The sequence below is a fragment of the Centrocercus urophasianus genome, unplaced genomic scaffold (assembly GCF_019232065.1).
Source record: "Centrocercus urophasianus isolate 14NV4802_14NV808 unplaced genomic scaffold, USGS_Curo_1.0 seq_47, whole genome shotgun sequence".
Taxonomy (NCBI): Eukaryota; Metazoa; Chordata; class Aves; order Galliformes; family Phasianidae; genus Centrocercus; species Centrocercus urophasianus.
In genome coordinates, this window is record NW_024885055.1 from 154963 (window position 1) to 177799 (window position 22837).

The window sequence follows — 22837 nt, forward strand, 5'->3', positions numbered from 1 at the left end:
GCTTGCATGAGATACAGAAGAGAAAAGGGAAATCCACTGCACGTTCCTTAGGCTTCACTCAGCCACCTCTCCAGGTAGCTGGAGCAGCACCTCGGATGGAGCCTTCCAACAGCCTGCCCCTATCCCAGGGTGGGACAGCAGGGTGACCTCAGGGAGGATTGAGGACCCACAGCACAGACAGTGAGAGGGCACTGCCATGCTGCAGCAGGGCACACGGCCACTAGGCAAGGCTGACAGCAGGAGACAGCAAAGCGATGCCACAGGGAGCACAGCAGCCTGCAATGATCATTGTGTGACCATCTCATACGTCCAGACAGAAAGAGTCACGTTCCAAGAAAAGGAAAATAAATGCTTTTGTAATGGTTTGGGGAGGCCCTCAGCCTCCACTGTTCCTCAAGGCTGCATGCAGTCAGCTCAGCACATCCCACGTGTGGGAGCTCACTGCTGGATTGCGACCTTTGTCTGGGTAATCTTTAGAAAAACAATGTGGGTTGGTTTGCCTGCAGAATGCCAGGCACGCCACCGGGCACCGCATTAGCAACAAGAGAAGGGATTATTGACTGAAATCTCAGAACCGCAAGTTTTGTAAATAGAAGGTACAAGCTGCAGGGGGAAGCAGGAGAAAGGTCCATTTGTGAGTCTGGGAGGTTTTATGTGGCTTTCCAGCCAGCTGAACCCAGAATCCACAGCTTCAAATGGAGCTGAACAGCCACCCGACCACACACTCAGCATGAAAAAGCAATGTAAGAATCCTGGTTTTGGTGAGCCTTTGCAGAGCGCGGGCTGCCAGCTTCTGCTGGCTGTTGCACACACACAGTGCCAGCCTCCATCGTCCTTTTTGCTTTTTGGGGACAGCAATGACTTTTTCCCTACAGCCCTGTGTTCACACTGCAACCTGACCTGCACTCACCCCTGCCCCTTGCCATGCAAAAAGAAATGAAAATTTCCAGTTCAAACCAGCATCAAAAAGCTCAAAAAAGAAGAGTGCTGTCTGCACGATGCACAGCGCTCTGCACAACACAAAAACCCTCCGAGCCCAAAGGCTGGAGGAAAGTCTGCTCCCCTTCTGACAGCTGTGGGAAGGGAACCACCTGCATTGCCCAACCCAGCACCTCAGCGGTACGGATGTGAAGCGGTGAGCAGCTGTGAACCCAGCAGTGCTCTGTCCCCACACAGAGCACGTGTGAGATATTCAGGCGATCTCACATGTGATACTGGGATGAGAGACCCAGCAGTAGACACAGAGAGAGCCAGCAGCTTCCCATCAAACTTGCTCAGAGCTCCCAGGACTCTGAGCCCGCGGGCAGTGAGCAATTCTCCTTGTATCGCCTCAGCTCTCTGTTAAACACACAAACCTTCCTCTGGCTCACACAGCTTTTACCCTGTGCTGGGCAGGTGCCCTTACCTCTCTCTGTAACAGCATCCCCACACTGTCAGCTCTCCAAATTCAACAGGCCAAGGGGAAGAGGTATGAGTGGATGGGGTGTAACTTTCTGAAAGCATTCTGAGCACCTTCCAAGAACATTCTCCCTGCCATGCCATGCTGCGCACCAGGTCTCACTGCCTGTAGTAGCCCAGGAGCAGATACATGGCACACACAGTCCCTGCCTGGGCTCCCAGGGAAGCTGGCAGATTTGCCCAGGGATGCCCTGGACCACGTGCCCTCCTCTCCCACTCCTGTTCAGCCCTTTTCAGCAGGGAGATGCTTATGGCTGCACTCGAGGAAGCAAAGTCTGTCCCATGGACGATCCTGACGGGCCACATCCTCACTCTGCATCCTCATCACGGCACGGCAGCGTCACTTGGGTCCCCTCCCGGGGGACAAGAGCTCCCTGGAGGAGCAGATTTCAGCCCAAGAGCAGCGCCTGCGTTCCCAGGACCGCCGAACCCCACGGGAGGCTGCGCCCTTTCCTGCAGCACGTCGGCCACACGCAGACCTGAGCACCGACTCCTGCAGAGCACACAGCGGAGCCTTTCGGCCTCCATCTGCAATCTGCCAGATAGGCAGCAGGCCGCCCGCCCGCTCTCCAGGGGCCGTGGGACGCCGATGGCCATTGCTGGTGGCCGCAGGCGGCGCCCTGATAAGATAATGGGGCTGAGCGGGCGCTGTGCTGGCACTGATAGCAGCGACCACCGTGTGATGCGGTGCAAAGGGCAGCAGAGGTCAGCAGCTGGGGGGGGCTGCTCTGCTGCTGGGGGGCACGCGTCCCCAGACCTGATGTCCCCAGGAGCCTTCCCGTGCAGCAGGCTGGGAGGGAGGCACACAGCATCGCTGCTGGCCCCGAAACACAGCAGGGCTGCCCTGCGGGGTCGCTTTGCGTTCCTGTTTTACAGTTCTGCCTTCTTCCTGCACTGCCACAACGGCTTCTCTCCACCTCCACAGGACTGAGCTCATTTCACAGAGCGCCAGAACGCATCCAAGGGCTTTGTCGAGGTGTTTACCCCCTTCCTCCCCCTCTCTCTCCTATAAAACAAACATCTGCTCCAAATTTGCAGCTCGTGCTCTGAGCAAACTCTCTGAGTTTTCAGATGCGGTTCAAGAAAAACAGATCAATTAGGAGCCGGCCCGCAACCCCCCCAGGATGCAGAGTTATGAAGGCAGGACCTTCTTACATTAAAAAAGAATTACATAACACAGGAAGTAAAAAAAAAAAGTGCATAAAAGACAAAGGACTCCGGGGATCGGCTCTGTTGTGCTGTGGGTGATTAACAAAAAGAACAGAAAATTATTAGAGCTCTTCCCACCGTTACAGCCCGGCCCTCGGCGGAGTTATTAGCAAGAAAGCTATGCGCTGATAATGAGAGCTGGCTGAAAACACCCAGCGTAAAGACAAATATTAATGGACAAATGGCTTTTTCGTGTGTGCACAGATTGCTCTTTTTGCACACGATGTTGGTTTTGGAAAAGCACTTTCCAGGCGAGATGCTCCCCCCGCCCAAGCCAATCCCTCCTCCTGCCCCAGCAGCCTAACGAGGAGCAGCCTAACGAGGAGCAGAGATGGGCCCGTGCAGACAGAGGAGGTTCTTCATCCCGGCCCAGCTGGCAGTGCCCGCTGCTGAGTCAGAGCTGCTGCGAGGGCAGTGAGTGCTGCCCATCACACAAGGTCACTCTTTATGTGACACGCACAAAGCTCTACACAGGGGTCACCCAGCCAGGTCCCCCCTCCTCCTGGCACCAAGGTATTGCATCCCTACACCCCAACCAGGGTCATGCTAGCAGTGACTTGCCTGCACCTCTGTGTGTGTATCCAGCCCCAGAGAGCTCCAGTGCTGATGCTGCTCATCCCACTGTGAGCACATCTCTTCAGCCCAACCTCACTGCTGCTGAGTGCACGGTGTCCTGAGAGAAGGAAACTCTCCCTTACAGGGATGTGACTCAAATCTGAGACCCCTGGGTTACCTGTAGTTGCTTCCTCACTCTGAAATGGGCTAAAGGGTCATTAAGATTTGAAAAGACCACTAAGATCCCCAACCCATCACACCACACCCACTGACCACATTCCTCAGAGCCACATCCCAACAGTTCCTGAACACCTCCAGGGACGCTGAGCCCAGCACGCCATGGGCAGCTGTGCCACTGCATCAACACTCTTTCTGAGAAGAAGCTTTTCCTAATACGCAACCAACCAGAAACCAGCATGATTCCTACCCAGACAACTCACGCACAGGACCACCCAAAGCTCCCTCCAGCTCTCCATACCCCAGCAAACACCCATTCCCAACCCATGATGGCAGCACTTGGTGATGCACAGGCATTGGGGTGGAGGCGCTGCTCCACGCAGGGCACAGCACACCTGCCAGCTGCCTGCTTCCTGCCTCACACACATTGCAAGTCACATCCAATCCAGTGCTGCCACATAGAGCAGCCCCCAGCCTCCTGCTCACATCCCAGCACAGCTTGGCCTCGGGGGAAACAACACAAACCAATATTTCCACCTTGTACTGCCCAGGACATCTCACAAAGGAGCAGGGCAGGAGGACAGCTTCTGTCTGGGAGCTGAGGGACACCATGGGGGGCACCGAGGGCTGCAGCCTGGGGGTGGGCCATGCTGTGCTACTGAGCACAGGACTGCTGGTGCCAGCAGCAGATGGGGATGGATGGATGGATGGATGCATGGGATGGAACCTCTGGTTGGAGTTCATCCATCCCCATTTTTCTCTTGCTAAAAACCTATGGATTTTTAAAATTATTCTTATTTGATCATCTCTGTCCCTGGGATGCACTCTGTACTTTTTCTGTCCTGCTCCTGGCTGTTGGCACAGCAGCAGAACCCCACAACCACATCACCAGCACAGCTGAGGATGGATCCCTTGGAAGGCACAGTCCCAGCCCTACAGAGACTCATGGGAGTCTGCCCATGGGGAGAAGGGAGCCTGAAAGCTCCGTGGGGAGCTCAACACCTCCGAATGGCCGCAGAGCCCTTCCAGAGCGGCATGGAGATGCTGCGGGGCACAGCCTCAAACAAAGCCCCCAGCTGGGACAGTTGCATTCCGGGGTCCCACCAGAGGAGCACAGCAACCACCACACCTCCATCCTTCGTCTGAGGACCCAACAGGGCTCTGAGCTCCTGCTCTCCCCACTCTGGGCCTGCAGCACTTGCAGAGCAGTTTGGCCTTGCCACGGCTCTGCTGTATCACGCCATCCACGTATCGGATGGTCAGCAGGGAGACACAGCGTTGGGGATGGGAGCTCAGAGCCCAGAGCCCAGGAAAGCAGCACCAGACTCGGAAGTTTCCCAGCGCAGGGCCTCCCCCCCTCCCCTTCCCACCTCTCCCTGTGGTCTCCAGCAGCTCTGACAAATCTCTGCCCCCGCAGAGCACCGTGTGAGGGAAAGAGCCGCCACCAACCGTGTCCCACCGCAACCCTGCCGGGGTCCGCAGCGAACCCGGCGGTACCGAACCCGCCGACGCCCCATCCTCGGCTAAGCGGGAGGCGGGAGCCGCGCTGCCGCGTTTCGCCCCGCTTTGCGCTCCTTCCATCCCATCTGTTGCGCTCAGTCGCGGCCCCCGCAGCTCTCGTACAGCTTTCGGGGCCGAACCCCGCACGGGGCCGGGACGGATCCGCACCGCACGGCACGGAGGAGCTCGGGCTGCCCCGGGGGGGGGCACCGAAACCGGACACCGTCACGTGCGGCCGCGCCGCGGGATGCGCACGGAGCTACCCGGGGGACTGGGGGAGGGCGGGGGGGAGATTGGGTTCCTTTTGTCTTTTTTTTTTTTGGGTGTGTGAGTGGGTGAGAGGAGGCGGGAGGGTGCGGAGAGGCTCCCACCGCCCCCATCCCGCAGGAAGCAGGAACACCTCGTCCTGCTTTTCCTGCCCGGTGCCGCGTTCCCGGGGCGAGGAGGTGGTGGTTGGTGGTGGTTGTGGGGTGGGGGTGGGCTCGGCTCACACTCACCGGCTCCCTCGGTCTTCTCGGAGCCACGGCTCCAGGTGACCTGCCGCGTTTCCAGCTTCACCTGGAAAGTTTTCCTCTCGGGCCGCTGCGACTTTTTGGAGTAGAAGAGGGTCATGACGGTGCCCACCTCCAGGCTGCGGCAGAGATGCGCCGCCTCCGCCTCGCTGGGCGCCCCCGGCCCCGCCGCCATCAGCGCCCGCCGCCCGCACCGCGCTGCGCCGCGAACAAAGGGGAGCGGAGCGCCCGCAGCGCCACCGCCGCCGCGCCCCGACCCGCCCGCCCCGCGGCCGGGAGCTGCGGGAGGAGGAGGAGGAGGAGCGAAGGGGCGGAGCGCGGCCGAAGGACGGCGCCTCCACGCGTGGGGCCCGCGCGGTGCGGGGGGGGGCGGGGAGAAGCCGCCGTCCCCGGGGCGCGCGCGGAGCCGGGGCCGAGGTGCGGCTCGGCGCTTCAGGCGGACCCACGCGTGGATGGAAGCGCCTCGGGGTGCCCGTGGAGAAGCAGATGATGGTGGTAGCGGCACCAGAACCCTCCGGGCCCCCCAGCCCGGCCCCCCAGCCGCGCTCAACTGGCCGCCAGATGTGTGCTGCCAAACAGCTGCCCCGGGATGGGGGGGACGCGCGGTGTGGGGGCCCGGCGTGGCAGAGGGGGGCAGCGGAGGGGCTTATAGGTCGCCATGTCCCCTGGTACGGAGCAGAGCGTGGGGACGGGGGGCTGCCGGGTGCTCCCAACACCAGCAGCAGGGCAAGCGGGGGGCAGTGATTTGCCGAAGGCCCCCATATAGCACGTACAGTTCTGTGGTTGTTTGTAGATACCTATTTGCTGCACACATCATTTGAGGCCAGGCTGGATGTGGCTCTGGGCAGCCTGGTCTGGTGGTTGGCGACACTGCACAGAGCAGCGGGGTTGAAACGAGATGATCGCTGTGGTCCTTTTCAACCCAGGACATTCTGTGATCTGTGCGGTCTGAGTGCTGCCTGGCACAGGGGTGACCCCGCAGAGGGCACCACTTGCTGAGCTGGCACCAGCTCACCATTCTGGATGACCATCTCAGACATATGGTCTGATTGTTGGGTGCTCCTGCGAGGAGCCAGGAGTTGAACTCAATGATCCTTTTGGATCCCTTCCAACTTGGGATGTAGGATTCTACGATTCAACAGATCCCACTGCTGCTGCTTCTGTCCTCATGCTCCACCAGGCTCCAAAGGGACAAATACACACGTGCAGAGCAGCCCTCCAAGTTTCACAGTTCAGCATCTCACCCATTTTTGGGACAGGAAAAGATGAACAGAGTGAGATACAAACCTGGCCCACCTGTGCTACATGGACAGGGCAGTGCTGGCAGGCAGCCACGTGAGCTTCATGCCAGGTCCCATAAGGAAGCTGCTCCCCATTCATCCCTGTTGAGGACCAGCAGGAAGCAGCCTGCTCCCAGGACTCCTCAAATAGCAAAGTGCTGTGGGCATATCATTGTTCTGAGGGCCAAACCTAGGCAGTAATACAGCTGTGGGAGAAACAGAGGCAGTGATTACTGTGCTCCCAGACCCGTCTGGCTGTGCTGTCAGAGCACATTGCCCAGCTCCAAGGCCCTGCAGGTGCCACTGGAGAACCTGAGCAGAAGCCCTTTTGTTTGCTGCCTGCCACTACCCAGCAGCTGTGCAGGGATCTGCCCCAGCACAGCCTTTTCTCCTTGGACTCTTTCAAAGAAATCCATGCTCCCTGAGCAGTGGGGTGAGCTCTTCCAGCAGGCACAGTGCAGAGATGGCCTCCAGGGCTGGGGAAGCAAAACCCTGCAGCCACCCCCGTGTGCCTGAGCTCAGCATCCTTCCTACATGAGAGCCCAGGAACTGCTGTGTGCCATGGCAGGGATCAGCATTGAGAACAGCCCCACGGTCTCCAGTGAACAGCAGCATTAGGGCTGTCGTAGCCCAGGATGGAAGCCATGGGAATACGGAGCTTCTCCTGCTGGGCTCTCCAAAACAGTTCCCTGCAGGAACGCAGGCTGCTTTTGCCTCCCAGCTCACCTGTTTTCAATTTGCAGCCTGTGAGGCCGCAGGGGGGATGGGGCTGCAGCCAGCAGGGTTTGCAGCCTTCCTTGGGCTGCCCGCAGCACAGCCGGGCTGCCAGAGCAGATGCAGTGCCAAGCCAACTCACCCTTTCCGGTCCCATTAGTGCTCGCTGCCTCAGTTTCCCCCAGAGGAGAGGTGTGGGCTCAGCCCCTGTTGCGCTCTGCCCGCCCCAGCACAGTGCTCAGCAGTGTGGGATGGGAAGTTCTTCGGGGCAGGCTGCAGAAATAGAGATTTTTCACGTGCTGCATTGTTCCATGAACCCACCTACAGCTCAACTCGGGCCTGCTGGGTGCACCCCAGCCCCCGCCATCCCTCAGCACCTCGTGCTGCTGTTTGGATGAGGAAAGCTCCACGTCTCGCTATGGGGGCTGAGCCCCTCTCCCAGGACGCTCCAGCACAGCATCCTGACCTTGGGGCAGGGCTGGGGCCCTCGGTGAAAGAACACACCGACGCCAACACTCAGTTAAGTCGTAGGAATTTATTTTAAATAACCTACAGTTGATTAAAAGGGAATTCATGATAAAAATAGAAGATACTTGTTGAGGAAAGGCTGCAGGAAATGGTCTTCGCACACACACTACGCTAACAATGCCTCTAAAACTAATGATTATAGCAAAAAAAGGTTTCACATTAAAATTCTGCTTTGTAATTTTTTAAAATTTTTTTACACAATTACAAAAGGAAAAAAAAAAAAAATAAAAGCCCTAAAATCTTGATTATTTTCCTTTTTTGGACCGATGCTCATTTCCCTCAAAATTTTTGACCTGTGAAACTTCTTTTTACACAATAAAATCTTTCAAGTAAAAGAGAGGGGGCTTAGAAAAAAAAAGGGGGGGGGGGGGGGGGGAAGGTAAAACAGTCTGACAAACCTAAAAGGAAATATTCTTGAAGTGTACAGAGCGCGTTCACTACAAAGCGTGACGGGAACGGCATTCGCTGCCCGTTGCATTTGTGCTGGGATCCCAAAGCACGGCCCCCCCCCCCCCCATCGACGTGATCTTTGAGATCAAGAAGAAGGAAAGAAAAACGGTTTAAATATTTTAAAATAATTAAAAGAAATAAAAATTCACATTTAAAAACAAAACAAAAGGAACGCACACAAGGCGGGGGGGCCCGCTTCCATTTCCCATCACGCTCTGCTTCCGACGGATGCGGTGGATATTTGTTATTTATGTTCCAATGCCACGACCGTTTCAAGTGACAATTAAAAAAAAATAATCTTGGATACTTCCATGACTATAAGTGACAGCTGTAACAGGTGCGTTGGGTTTCTTAAATCGGATCTGTTAGATTCTGAAATGGGGCGGGGGAAGGGCAGGGGTTAAGGAGTCCATTTTCTATTAAAATATAGAAGTTATTGCAAAACCCTAACTGTAAAAACGCACCAATATAATTGGATTTTGTATACAGTAGCTAAAGATTCCCACGCTCTCAGTGTGATGGTGAATTTGCCTGGCGGAAGGTTGACAAATCCTCCATCCACTTGCTCTGCCTCAAGAGAAAAACCACACAAACCAGACAGCTAGAATTTGGATCTCTGAAACATTTTTAAATAAGTTGTCCATAGGACAACTGGCTCAGCTCCTTTAGGATATTTCCAGGTTATGCTTTCTACAAGATGTTGGCTGTTTTATCCCATGCTCACTTGCCCCTTTTCTCCCCCCTCCCCAGCATCCAAGGACAAGTAAGGCTCACAGTTTATCAATCTTCCTAAAAACCAGGCTACTCCCCCTTTTATTCCCATAACATTCATCTCATTAAAAACAGGTTAAAACTCATAGTCTTCCTCTGCCATGTCGATAGCCCAGGCAAATTTCTCTCGCTGGGTTTTGTTATATATCTTCTCTATAGGAATTCCCCACTTCTTACACCTGCAGAAGAAGAGATGCTGTTAAGTGTCAGCCCAGCACGGGTTCCCAAAGCCTTGTGGTGCAGCAGAACCCTCCCCAGCACTTCCCTAGCTCAGCTCCATTACAGGACACGCAGCCACCAGGCAGGACCAGCCTTCCACTGCTGCACCCTGCACAATCTGAGCCATCACCTCCCAGCACAGTGCTGGCTACGACTGGCATGTGGCACCTGACCCAAGAGATCCACTGAAAACTTCCCCAAAGCATGTGGAGGCAGAAGAGAAGGCCATAAAGAGTCAGACCTCCCTGGCAGCCCAGGGGCACTGCTCTCAGCCACAGCCCTTGCCTACAGACAGTGGGATTACATGCACGTGAAGATGCAGTTCTGCACAGCCCAGGGCAGGCACTTACCAAGCAACAGAGATCCTAGGATCCAGATAGTTGAGTTTGGAGGTGCTCAAGGCGATCTGCTTGTTCTCCTCCCTATCTGTAGCCTGAACCTCCAGCTTCATCAGCTGCTCCTCAATCCTCTGCACTGCTTTTTTCTTGCTCTCCACTGCCCTGGGGTGAGGGAGGAAAAAATAGTTAATGCCTAATGACCTGCTGGGCTTCAGGCAGCAGTGTTGTGGGAAGGCAAAGGGACTCTGCTCCATGTAAGCAATGCTACCAGCCTCAAAAGGCAGTTGTGTCAGCACAGATGGTGACACAAAACACTCAGCACATGCAATTAAGAACCGACATTTTGAAAGATGCAGCACAGAAATCCTAAGCAGTAGTTTTGTTTTAAAGGGTTGGAAGCAACAGCCTCAACTACACTGATGCTACACCCACTTTAAAACCAACCCACCTATCCCTCTGTAATAGTCATGTTGGATTCTGCCTTCAGAGCTCCCTTAACCCAGCAGCCCTGTGACTACTCTGCAGAGCACAGATGGCTTGAAGGCCATTTCTTCATGCACAGAAGAAAGAGGGGATAAGAAAGCTTGAGAAAGTCTTCCCAAATCAATTGGATCACAGGCTGGGGAAACAGAACAGAGGGCTGAAGCACCCATTTTGAGCTCGAGGTGCTGGGAGCATTGCACAGCCTAGTAGGACCAGCCTTACTTTTTAGACTTTTCATCCCTCCGGACCTTGGCATCAGCTTTGGCGCTTTTCAGTTCTCTCCTGGCATCAGCTAACTGCTCCTTCTTGGCATCGATCTAGGAGAGGCAAAACCAGAGGGCGGCACTGTCAACAAGCTGCAGACAACTGTGGCAGTCACCCCTGGGCAGCATGACCAAAGGAGTGAGTTTGTGACCGAGTTCAGAAGTTATCAGCGCTCAGGTGCACTTCTGCAGAACAACGAGGCCACTGGCTTTTCAGTTTGCTGCAAATCCTACTGTAGTGAGGAGTTTCCCTTGGAAAACAGGGTTCCAGTCATTGCCAAAGACAAGGTGGTGTGCTGGCAGAAAGCTCCTGGAAGCCTTCTAATAAAGCTACAACAAAGCAGGCAAAGGGACCTGCCAACAGCCCATCTAGGCAGCTTGCCTATCTTTAATGTATCCCAGCAGTACCAGTTCTGAAAATACCATGGAAGAACGATCCCTCTTCCCTCAGCAGGGATCTGTTCTTGCCTCCAAATCTTTCTGGCTGAAAAGTATTAAAGCTTCAAGCAGTTCTCCACTGGTAAATTCAGGATTCAGGGAGATATAGCATTATGCAGCCCCTTCAGCCAATCCCCTTAAACATCCCCCCAGCTCTAAGATCTAGGGTGAAGGCAGCCATGTTAGGTGTTACAGAAGCAGGGGTCACTGCAGTGCAAACCAGAAGTCCTGATTGTGAAGGTTATTCTAAAGCCAGACCAGAAGCAGACCTAACTCCTTTGGACCTCACGACCTCCACCAGAAACAATTTGCAAAGGAAGAGGTCAAGTCAGAGGGGCACAATGTGTCACATACGCAGCCTGCACTGGGTTTCACACAACTGGAGCAGATGCCCACTCTGAGCTCTTTAGAGGATACAAATCAGAGCTAGGCTGCTGCTCTGAAAGTTTGATGGCAGCAGAACTCAGTGTCTGATTAGCAACAGAATAAAGGGGTCTGGTCATGATCTTTATAAGAGTAAGAGTACTACAGCTGAAAGGTGGCCCTTCCAGCACAATACTGTGCTTCTAGAGTCTGCCTCTCCAAGCAGGCCCACCTGACGCAGCACTAATCGATTCCTGACAGGGAAAAGCAGGCTCCGCTTCCATTTCACCTCAAGTGAAAGGAAACACGACTCCTGGGATGCAGCACTTGGAGCCCTGCCCCAACCCAGAGGCTGGGGGGTACCTTGCTCTGCAGGTTCATCATGGACTTCTCAAAGGTCTTCGGTGGAGCCCTCTGGTGGTTACACAGAATGGCAACCGCTCTGTTGGCACGGTTATAGGAAAGGATCTTCGCTGGGATGTTATCATCCGCTGCAAAGCAAAAGAAAGCGGTGAACAGTTCGTGTTCTACAGGGCTGAGCAGCCCCAGCCAGCACTGCCCAACAACTCTACAAGCTCACAATCACTGCAGGAATGACCATGCCCTCTGATGGGACAGTCTCAACACTACACTTGAATCAAAGTGCCAAGAGCCTGACCCCTTCCATTCCAAACCTTAACTCTCTCAAGACCAACAAAGACAACATCTGTCTCTCAAGAGATAGAGGAAGCACAGCCATGCTCAACAGCAGAGCACTGCTCAAGGCAGTTTCCTCCAACATGTTCACTTTGTACACTTGTTGAAGTGCGAGCTGGCAGTTCTCAGTGTGTCTGTGAATGAGCAGCCAAGAACCATAGGGCTGTTTACAGAGATTGCCTGTCACCTATGGCATTTTACAGTTAACAAGTGGAGATTTGGTAAAGGCCAGGCATAGCCTATCAGGCAAACTGTAGTGTGCTCACAGATGAGCTCTGCACTGTCCCAGCACCAGGCATTTCAACACTCCCACACCAGGAGAACAGCAACCAGGCAGGCAGAGAGAAAGTTAAGCCATGTCTGTAGTGCAGGATGGGAACTACAAGGACAGGACTTACGGTTTGTGAGCTCCTTGAGCTGCTGCTGTAGCGTGATGGAGGCATTGTAAGTACGGAATACCTTGGCTGTCAGTCCCTCCATAAGGTCTTGAAGATGTTTATTTAAGATACTGGTCTAAGGAAGCAGAAAGGAGAAAATAGAATTAGAAATGACTACAGAACTGACATCTCTGGGCACACTGATGATGATGATACAGCTCATGGCAGAAGCATGGCGCACATACTTGGACCTGATACCCAAAGGCCAAAACATCACTGAAGCCACAAGTGAAAGAAGAACTGGTAAATATTAGACCAGAATCAAGCACCATGAATGGTCAAAGAACTTTCCTTCACTGTGGAGGTTATGGTTCCCAGCAGGTACAAACATGCCTATCCCATCCCAGGGAGTGTGCTTTAATCACCACGGTGCTCCCATAGAGCCGAGTGCGTTAGGGATGGCTTCTGAAAGTCTGTCAACTCACAATCATCTTTTCCGAGCTGTGAAAAAACCTATCCAAGTCAGAGCCAGCCAGGCTCTCCAAAGTAAAAGCCCATCACTTCAGGAACCTGCAGCCACAGTGAACAATACAGACAACACATTGAGACTCTCACTCAGGTCTCTGAGGCCAGCTCTGGAAAAAAAAAAAACACAACCTGCCACTGAAACCATTTTTTGGAACAGAGCAGCTGTTATTGCCTAGTGCAGAGTGAGCCTGTTTATGGTCCTCTACCACCATTCCCTTCCAAATAACTAGGTGCTTACATTGAGGCGGTCAAAAAGGTCATCCTCAGGCTGCTTGTTCTCCATGAACAGCTGAAGATTCTTAAAAACCTGTAAGAAAAGAAAACCCACACCTTAAGACACCAGGACTGGACAGTGCTGGACAGCAGTAATATGTGAGGAAGTAACACGGCCAAGATGCCATCTCAACTGTTTTCAGGCAACGGTGACAACGCTGGGCCCAACTTCCTAATAGGAGGCAAAGATCCATCTCTTAAGATGATGCTCATGTTTAAAGTTCTGCCTCGGCAACAGGAGTCCTGGGCATTTAATGCTCTTTATTCTTTTTCCTTTTGATCCAGATTGCAGGAGCCTTGATTCTGTTCTGCTTAGCAGCCTAACTGAGGAGACCTCAAAGCCACCTGCTCCCCTTTCTCTCAGTAATTATTCCAACCAAAGAGACATCTGAGCCATTTCCCACAGAGTAAAGCTACCAAAACCCCATCCCTTTGCACTGCAGTGTTAGATGTTTCATCCAATTCCATCTTAAACAAGCCTCATTGGGATGGGAAAATAATTGAAGCCTTTTTGATTATACAGAGACCACTAATCCCAGCTCTGTGTACTCAAATCCCCAGTTTCCAGCTTCTCATCAACACACACATCCTTCCTCTATAGATACCTTACACTGAGAGATTTCTAGTTCCAGAATAATCAATTCCCCATTGTAATCTCTGAAGAAGAGACATGAAGGGAGACCAACACTAGTATATTGAAACTGAAAAATGTTCTCTTCCTTAAACAAGGGAGTAAGAAGTCCAGCATCTGCTGATTTCTATACCAGCCATAGTATGTGGTTCTTTTTCTCCCATCTTTTTTTGCCAAGAGGTCAGTATTTGCTGCACTGTGTCATTACAATTAATACAGTACTGTATGCGTGTGATCCAACATACTGTGCTAACTGCAGAGGTGTGGGCCAGAGGTGTGCTTACATCCACATAACCAACGTCCTTCTGGACAGTGCCCTCCAGCTCCAACTGCTGGACGGGGATTTATTTTGGAATAAGGCCAAGATATGAAACTGGTAGACAACAAAAAATTAAAGGAAGAAACACCGTCCAAGAACGTTTTGGCTCGTCGGTCCCAACTAAAGGTGCTACCAGTAAGAAGGGAAGAACATTAACTAATTTGTTTTCTGGCTTGCTGTATCTGACCAGGAAAAAAGCCCCCTATTATTGCCAATAAGACTGCACTGCCCACGTTCTCCTGCAGTTCAGTGGCTGTGAGTGTTCCAGGAGATCCTTACCCTCTTCTCAACAGGGACTTTGTTGTAGTATCGGATGGAGTCTTTTCCGAGGAAGTCAAACTCAACCACATATTCCTGGCCATCCAGCTCAGGATGCAGCTTGATATGTTCTACTCGCAGAGAGCAGCAGCCCACAGTGTCAGCTGTTTCCCCTTCTTCTTTTTCATTGCCAGCTCTCAGAGCAAGCTACATTTACAACAAGACAAGAGAGGGAAGCATTTCAAACCGTCCCTGTAAAGGACAGATGCTAGAGGCTTTCAGACTGTAACGGGGCTACAATCATGAGTGCCCAGTAGAAGGAGGAGAAAATGTATTTGAGTGGAAAAAACCCAAAACTTTGACAATTTTCAAAAACTCCCTAGATTTTCCTGAAATCTATTTTAAATAATTCTAAAGCCAAAAATCTTCTACCAATCTATCAAAATCTCTTTTTAAAAAATGTTAATTTCAAAACGCTCGACATTTAAAGAAATCTGAGATCCATGTGAACTCAATCTGACACAAAATCAAGAAGTTCTTTAGTTATACATCTTTACTTTTCCCCGCATGCTAAAGAAACAAACTTCAAACAACATATATGATACTTTCTTTAGGTTATTTAAGTAACCTAAAGGCTACATTTGGCTGCATAAAAATGTATTTTAACTGTCTCGGCTAATTCAATTTCTAATTGTTTAAGAAAAACCAGTAATAGTCATACGAAAACACAGTTATTCAAACAGAAGTTCCATCAGACTATTCTGAATAGGAACTGTTAATTTGGCTGGTCAAAATATCATACAGTAGCAGGCAACAGCTCTACGAGAGCAGGCTTTAAATAGCACCAAGTGATTCAATATAACTTCAGTTTTCTTTATGCTGTGGTGAGAAATTTAGCATAATTATGAAACCTCATGACTATGAGGTCAGCTGAAGAGTTGACAAAGTAGCAGAAATTCCCAGCAGGAAAAAACTGAAACAGCTGGAGACAAAAGGTGCACAAAGCTCCCAGTAATCCAAACGGGAGATTCAGGGACCCAGCTGTGAATTTTGCCTGAGCTAAAACAATGCTGCCTGAAATAACCATGGTCAGCACAATAGTTTATTGCTCTTGATTTCCAGGTAATGGGAAAGGAAAAGGAGATGGAGGCCTGAGCACCAGGAAGTCTCAGGATACCTCAGTAACCGGGCACAGTCCTGCCTTAGGAACAGCAGTTCTGAGTATCCCAAAGGGGCAAGAAGGGTGGCAGCGTGCTGGGGGTGAGCCTTACTTTGTCAATGAAGTACAGTGCCACAGCCCTCTGCCGTACTTTCATCTCTTTGGATTTCCAATCTTCTCTGTATTGATTTCGGATTTTATCTACGCACTTCTTCAACCTCCGGGCCGTCTCATACTTTTGCCAGTCCTTCTCACCCTGAGAGAATTGAAGTACAGTCAGCATCAGAAAGCAGGCAGACAACCAGCCCCAATCTGCTTCCCAAGTCGTCACAAGCACGAGGAGCAAACAGTCTCACTGTACAAAAACACTGAGATTTCACTGCTCAAGCAGCTCAGCTCCAAACTGTGCTGCTAGGCAGCTGTAAGCAATTCAGATTTCCAGGATATTAAATGCTTGTACAGAAGCAACTATGAAGACACCAGAGACATTATGTCTTCCATGCTTCTCAATATATAAGTGGTTTCCTCTGCTTTACTCAGATAACACATTCTTTCAGCTGTGTAATTAAGCATCCATAAAATGTAAAGGCAATATCACTCGTTCATCAGTATTATCATATATTTAAGCCACGGCAAAAAGAGGGCATGAATTCACCAGGAACAAAGATTTCCTCCATACCTGTAGGACACACACCTTTCCAACCCAGGAAAAAATCCCTTACAAAAATGATTTCATGAGAAGAACTTAAATTCTAACCCCTGAATCGAAGACTGCTTCTCTTTCAACAGGCTTTTATGAAACTAATCCACTGTCCAGTTATTTGCTCCCACAGCACAGTTTGTTTTCCTTCAGTCATGAGCTTGTCATCTTCTCAGCCAGAAACGCAGCCAAGCTTTTTATTTTAGGATTGACTTAGGGCCAAAAGAGGATAAAATACCCACCAGGGCTAGTTTGCTCTTGACTAAATTATTTTCTTTTCAGCTAATAGAAGGTACAGGATTCCTATCAGGCATGGCACAATGCTTTTCAAAGGATGTATTTTTAGATTTCATCTGCTGTCCAGTGCTGCGGTTGCATCCTCCCATTTTTTTTCCAAGGGAGAACAGAAGTACTTGTACTTCTTATTCTCTCCTAGCCTGCAGCTATATTTGCATCACGCAGACATGACCAGTAATTTTTTTTTTTTTTTTTTTTTCCCCCAACTAAATTTTTACCTTAATTCTTGAGCTAGGGTTCAACATTATGTATTTGATAGAGCCTTGGATGTTCTCTGTCCATGACACTAGCCAGGTAACCTTGTTATCGTGCCGGACCTCCTTCCATTTGTGTCCTGGTGGAGGGGGAGGGACCTTGGAATCCCTGCACAGAATTGTGTGAATTAGTTAGTAAATGAAAACTATTCAAAGATATTTTAGACATCAAAATGCTTTAAGTAACGGATAGCACCACACAAAGAAAGCACAAGGTAGAGGAACCAAGGCAAAGTAACTACAAATGTTCAGAAGTAGGAAATCAAGTGAATCAAAGAGCGTAGTCAGAGATAAAAGTAATTGCCATCAGTGGAACCCACGTTCCTAGGAAGAGCTTTCATTTGTTGACAGTGCAATAGAACAGATGCTTATCAGGGCAGGACTAAAGAAAAGCCCACCGAGATAAGGAACACGTTGTGCTTCTACATGATAAGCATCAGCCTATCCAGGCTTTTAGAAAAGAAGCTGTCCTAAGTACAAAAGGTGCAAAACACCCAAAGCTCACTTGCTGCAGTTAATGATGATGTCTTCTGGCATGATGCGTCTCTTCAACATGCCCATTTTGGGATGGTTCCCCCGGCCTCGGAAGAGACCTGGAGGTTCAATCTTAAAGTTAGCAATCCTCTCTTTGTGGTTGTCCATCACACAGTAACCATATTCCTTCAATAGCCGCTCATTCTCCTCTTTGATTTTCTAGAAAGAGCAAAAGCATGAATCAAACAGCATGGCCAGCACCACATGTCCCTGCATTCCAAGGCTTAGAACATTTCGATATTTGCACTACGGAAACATGGAAGACCAACTCAAATCCAGATTCCCATCGTGCCAACGCTGCACACACAGGGCCAGCAGACAGCCCAGATAAGTATTCACAACAAACAAGCAGCAAAACAAGCAGGAGCAAGGGCAAGAATGCACAAAAACACTTAAAACTTGTACTTGAGAGAACGGATTAGGGCTGGTGAAGGTGACTGTTTTTTCACAACAGAAGCCATCACATAACACAGCCACAAAGGTTGTCTAAGTTCAACAGCCCCATTACAGTTGTGATGATTTATATTCATTCCCCAGAATAAGCATATTACATCTACTGGATGTTACATTTTGTTGTTAATGTAGAAAACGTTCAGCCTTCTGTGTTTGAACTCAGCATCAGAAAGCAAGCAGAGGAATGTCTTCAGCCTGCTACTGAAGGCATGTCAGGCCTGTGTCAGCAAATGGTCTCGAAGGCAGAACATGGTCTCCTAACTAAGAATGTGCTGAGATTTCACTGCATATTTCTTTGCTTGAACTCTAATAACATGGAAGGAAAAGCTGGGAAAAATACAAACACTGCAGCCCAAAATAAACTATCTGACCCACAGACAGCAATGATGTGCCAGCTATGAAACTTAGCAGTAAAATCCATTCTGCTCTATTCTAAGTAATAGTTACTATGGCTGGGAACTGGGAACGACTCACTCAATGTTTACTGAACAGAAACAGCAATATGGCATGAGTTCTCTAATTTGGCAGGACTCCTCTGTCTCCAAAGGCCACACTTTTTCACCCTACCAGGCCCTTCAGAATTACTGTAGCATTGCAGAGGATCAGCAGAGAATCTGGAGATGAGGTTCCAACTTTTAGTTGTAGTATGTCTCAGTCATTCAAAATAAAACAAGAAAAACACTACTTTTCTCTTTACAAGCTGCTGTAGCCATCCTACTGAAAATAAAATTGCATTTTTAGTTGGAAGACTGCATCAAAAAAAAAAAGACCTGTTCTCAATATATTTTATTCACTGCTGTCAGGGCTGCATCCCTTCCACTATCCCTGATTTTTCTCCTACAAACCTAAGGATGTCTAAAATAAAAATTAATCCTTAATTGAACTGCCACTGCTCATTACTGCCATGGACCAAGGCTCCCATTGACATAACACCTCTGACTCTCATCATTTACTTAAGCAAGATCAAGAACCTTAGCCCTATCAATATCATTTTGAGTCAGGATGAAGGTTCAGCTGTAAACAGTGCTTTGTGCTACTCGAGCTGCAGAGAAAATATTCCTACAATTAATATGAAAGTTAATATTTTGAAAGCTAGTAAACATTGGCAAAGTGAGTAGAGAAACAATTACACAAAGATGCTGACAAGTCAGCATCAACAATTCCAGAATCCCCTCTGGTACCTGTTTCTCCTCCTTGGACATCTGTTTCCTAGCTTCCGTCTGAGCTTTGAAATACTGGCTCATGTGGGTGAAGTCACACTTGCTGAGGCTGGTGATTGTGCTCTTCTCTTCAGAGGTCATTTCCTAGCAGAAGGAAAGCAGTCCTTTACATTTTCATACGAGATAATAGAGCTTATCCTACCCTTGACAGTTTCAACAAGGACTACAGATAGGTTCTCACAATAATCCCCCAGGAATCCTCAAATTCTTGCACACACTGACTCCAGCTAAGGTCAAACAAAGACAAAAGAAAAAGAAAAAGAAGAGCGCATGCCGCGTTGGCCCTCCAGTGGTCTGATCTGTGCAAGCACCACCTTGCAAAGTGCTCTCAATTGAACAGCTGCCAGGGCTGCTGAGAGGAAAATCCGGTAGCTTGCCTAAGAGAACTGCGTCCATAGGTTTACCTTTCAGCTGACAAGTTCACTGAGGAAGTTCTGGGTTCTAGGTCTTTGGAAAGGGCTTTCTACTGCTACAAAGACTGCTTTCCAAGGGATCTGACAGATCAGCTATGCCCTTCAAGCTTTGCAACAGACAAATTTGGTTTGGAGAAGTTTGACTTTGTCAGTTTAGAAATATATATAAAATAAAATATAAATTCTCTTCCTGGTGAAACCACGGGATGATCTGGAAAGCAGATCATCTTTCTGTTGCCAACAGCTAACTGCCGTGCACGGAACATCAGCCCCTTTCCAGTGCCTAGCACTGAGGGGACACCAGCCAGGCCTGCAGTCATCACAGCCCAGGATGATGTGCATACCTTTCTCCAGTCCTTAAAAAAGTTTTTCCTGAAGATCTCCTTCGTAGTGTATTCATGGTCAAGCATTTTTGCAAAGAATGTGGCAACTTCTTCTGCTTTGGTGCTCAGCTTCATGACTTTACCTACAAAGAAAGATTTTTAAAGCATGTGGTTTCCTCTGGAATTTAAACATTAAAAAAGAAAGCAAGAGAGTCTGATGTGAAACAAGCCAGAGATGCAGGGCAGGAAGGGGAAAAGGCCTCCTGCAGGAAACCCTCTGCTGTGGCAGCCTGGTGGTGCATACGCTCCTGAGGAGATACTGCTGTTTGAAGTGAAAAAGGCAAGGAATGTTATTAATATTCATATTCTGGCACTTGGACATATGGGAAATACAGTCTCTGTATTCCTTTTCAACCCACAGACAGACATGCTCTGGAACACCCCTTCTAGCCTTTAGCTATTTCTAGCTAGGAAGAGCTTTTCCTATATGTATTGCAGGCCAAAATAATATATATAGTATGTATCTACACCACGCATAGGCTGAAAAGTGATGCCAATATTTAATTCCTCTTCATTGCAGGGAAACGTATCAGGATTCTGCTAATAGTCTGAGTCCTTTACCGTTTCTGTCAAGTTCCTGTCTCCCCACATCAGGCTCAAAATACAGTCATTTTTAAGACAGACTGAGTTTGCAGCGAGCAAGGAGGTCACATTTCAGCTTATCTGCAAGACTGCAGTGCAAACTGAAATCGCTGCAAGGAAAAAGACTGAGGCACGAGGGAAAAGAGGCTGCTGCAGTATCGAAGCTGTGGATCTAACATTCCTATCGAGTCTTTTCGGTCCAGATTGCACTCCTGAGGTGCCTGTGATCCCTGTGAAGGATTTTGCATGCAACTCACATCTTCAGCAAGTTGCAAGGAATATTTGAAGTCCCAGTGGGCTGGCAGACAGTCAACACCTGTGGATTTTGTAATGACTCTTACTGCACAAAAGTCAATACAAGAAGCACCACTGTTGATTCTAAGTTATTGGGAAAAAAAATACAACTTTGATGTTTTTTTAAAAAGTTACGTCTCCAAAAATAAAGCACAGGAGTTTTCTATAAAGCCTGAAGATCTATAAAGACTTGTAAACCAGGACTTCACAAAGGTCCTCCCGATGATCTAAGAATATCCCACAATTAAATGAAACCAACAGAAACTCTGCCAATTTGTAAGCTGCAACCTAAAATACTGCATTTGTTTTCCTACAACAGGAAATGGGGGAAGGGAGAGACAGCAAGGGAAGCTGTTTTTTTCCAGGCTGCAAGTCTAGCTTGAAAGAAGCTATCGAGTAAATAACACAGTATGGGGTTTAAATGACTGAAGCTGCTCCCAAATTGCTGAAGAGTAGTACAGGCTCAGTCATCCTTATCTTACCACTTCAACATAGATTCCATTCTACTGAATTTCCACTTTTCATAAAAGTTTGAAAAGGCTCTCACTGGCAGTAATGTATATTTAAAAACAAACAAACAAAGAAGATGTATTTCAGAGCCTTGAGCATTAGTTACTGAACTTAAAATCTGAAAACCAGAGAGCAACCCAGTGACACAAGGAGCAGAAGAGATCACACTGCTGTGACAAACACCACTGCCATCACCCACGTCCTTACCTTGCCCCATCTGCAGAAAGAACAGTGCAAGTTTAAGGCACCTTTGTGATACAAGCAGTAGCAAGTTAACCCACTCAAACACGTAGCCAAGTCCTACAAGATGGCTTTTGGCATTTTAAGCTCCTTCACCAAATCTGGTGTTGTAATCACTACCCATAGCTCAGCAGACATCAGTTAGATGAAAACAAGCAGCCTTGATGCAGTGCAATCGCTAGACAAGGGATGGATTCCTCCAGTGAGAACTGGCAGCTTGGCAGCTGGCTGGCCAGCCATAGTGTGGTTATTGGATGCTACAAATCATCCTAGGATAATCCCAAAATTAGACAATGCCTTGTAAGCATGGGGAGCAGCCCTCAGCAGCTGCTGCATAAATCAGACATCTGATTTTTATTTTTCCCCCTAGCTTCTCAAGGAAGACTTACGTGATTGCTTTGTTTGCCAGAATCCATCCCTGCCTCTAATTTTTGTGCCTATTGATCAATTCTTACCATGACAAAGACAGATATTGCAAAAATCCCTGCATTTCCTAGAGGCTTTGTGAAATAGGTGGCAGGATAGAAGCTTACTGCTGCCTGTGCCAAAGGGATAATTATAGCATAATTTGCCCTTCTCTGTCTCTAGACAGGAGAGATCACACATTCTTCAGCAGAGGAGAAAAAATATTTCCAACATGGTAACAAGTTCTTATCAAACCCTCAGACAGACAGCTGCAGGAAAATAGACATCCTTGATCATTGTGCTACTCGCTTAGAGATAATCTTTACAGGATGAAATCTGTTTATTTCACTATGTTGTCGCTGCAAATGAATGCCACCTATTTCTCAATATTTAAAAATGTGTCATGTCACATGAAAATACCACACTGCTTCTGGAAGAGTTCCATGCACAGATGTCCCCTTCACCAAAAATTACATTTCTACCCTTCCAAATGCCTCCCACTTAATTCAATCCTGGGTTAATTTGATCCTTCATTTAACACGATCACAGGGCTACAAGGAAACACACGGGTCATCAAGTCCAGTCTCCAGCAGGCATCACATCATATAATCCCTTCCACATGAGACTAACAACCAGCAATCCCAGCACACCAGAATCCCACATCGTTTAGTTCTACTACTCTCAGTAATTGGTAAATGGGAGCATGACATACACTGGAGGGGTGTATCTTTGAGGCCAGGATGATCTCATGCATTTGCACAAAGTTCTCATCACCTTTATCAAAATTCAGTAACTTATTCAGTTAATGTCACCAAATGATTGCGAATTTCAACACAAATTACGGAAATTACAATCAGTGACATTGAAGAAAACAGATGAGCAGTGGTGCAGCAGCTACAGTTATGTACTGTACTGGTCACACACTGCTACTTTGGGCACGAGATCCCCTCACACTGTAAAGACAGCAGAGAGATTTACCACTCTAACAGTGAGCATAAGTTCATCTCTGTCAAGTCAGCAGAATTCAGCAGACTGTTCCTTTAGTTCTACAGA

The 22837-nt window shown here is 49.0% G+C and overlaps 2 protein-coding genes across 2 annotated transcripts in view; both read right to left on the reverse strand.

Annotated features, from left to right (window-relative positions):
* The window catches only part of PLCG1 (phospholipase C gamma 1), a 30054-nt gene extending 24468 nt beyond the window's left edge, over window positions 1–5586 (reverse strand). The window contains exon 1 of the mRNA XM_042834553.1: window positions 5397–5586. Coding sequence (XP_042690487.1) covers window positions 5397–5586 — 190 coding nt within the window. The remainder of the gene's footprint in view (window positions 1–5396) is intronic.
* A 2334-nt stretch (window positions 5587–7920) lies between these two features.
* The window catches only part of TOP1 (DNA topoisomerase I), a 62280-nt gene continuing 47363 nt past the window's right edge, over window positions 7921–22837 (reverse strand). Inside the window, exons 10-21 of the mRNA XM_042834499.1 lie at window positions 19715–19836; window positions 18919–19041; window positions 17256–17443; window positions 16715–16859; window positions 15612–15755; window positions 14362–14547; window positions 13098–13166; window positions 12353–12467; window positions 11622–11749; window positions 10417–10511; window positions 9724–9873; window positions 7921–9333 (exon numbers count right to left, since the gene is read on the reverse strand). Coding sequence (XP_042690433.1) covers window positions 9231–9333; window positions 9724–9873; window positions 10417–10511; window positions 11622–11749; window positions 12353–12467; window positions 13098–13166; window positions 14362–14547; window positions 15612–15755; window positions 16715–16859; window positions 17256–17443; window positions 18919–19041; window positions 19715–19836 — 1568 coding nt within the window. The 3' untranslated portion in view covers window positions 7921–9230. The remainder of the gene's footprint in view (window positions 9334–9723; window positions 9874–10416; window positions 10512–11621; window positions 11750–12352; window positions 12468–13097; window positions 13167–14361; window positions 14548–15611; window positions 15756–16714; window positions 16860–17255; window positions 17444–18918; window positions 19042–19714; window positions 19837–22837) is intronic.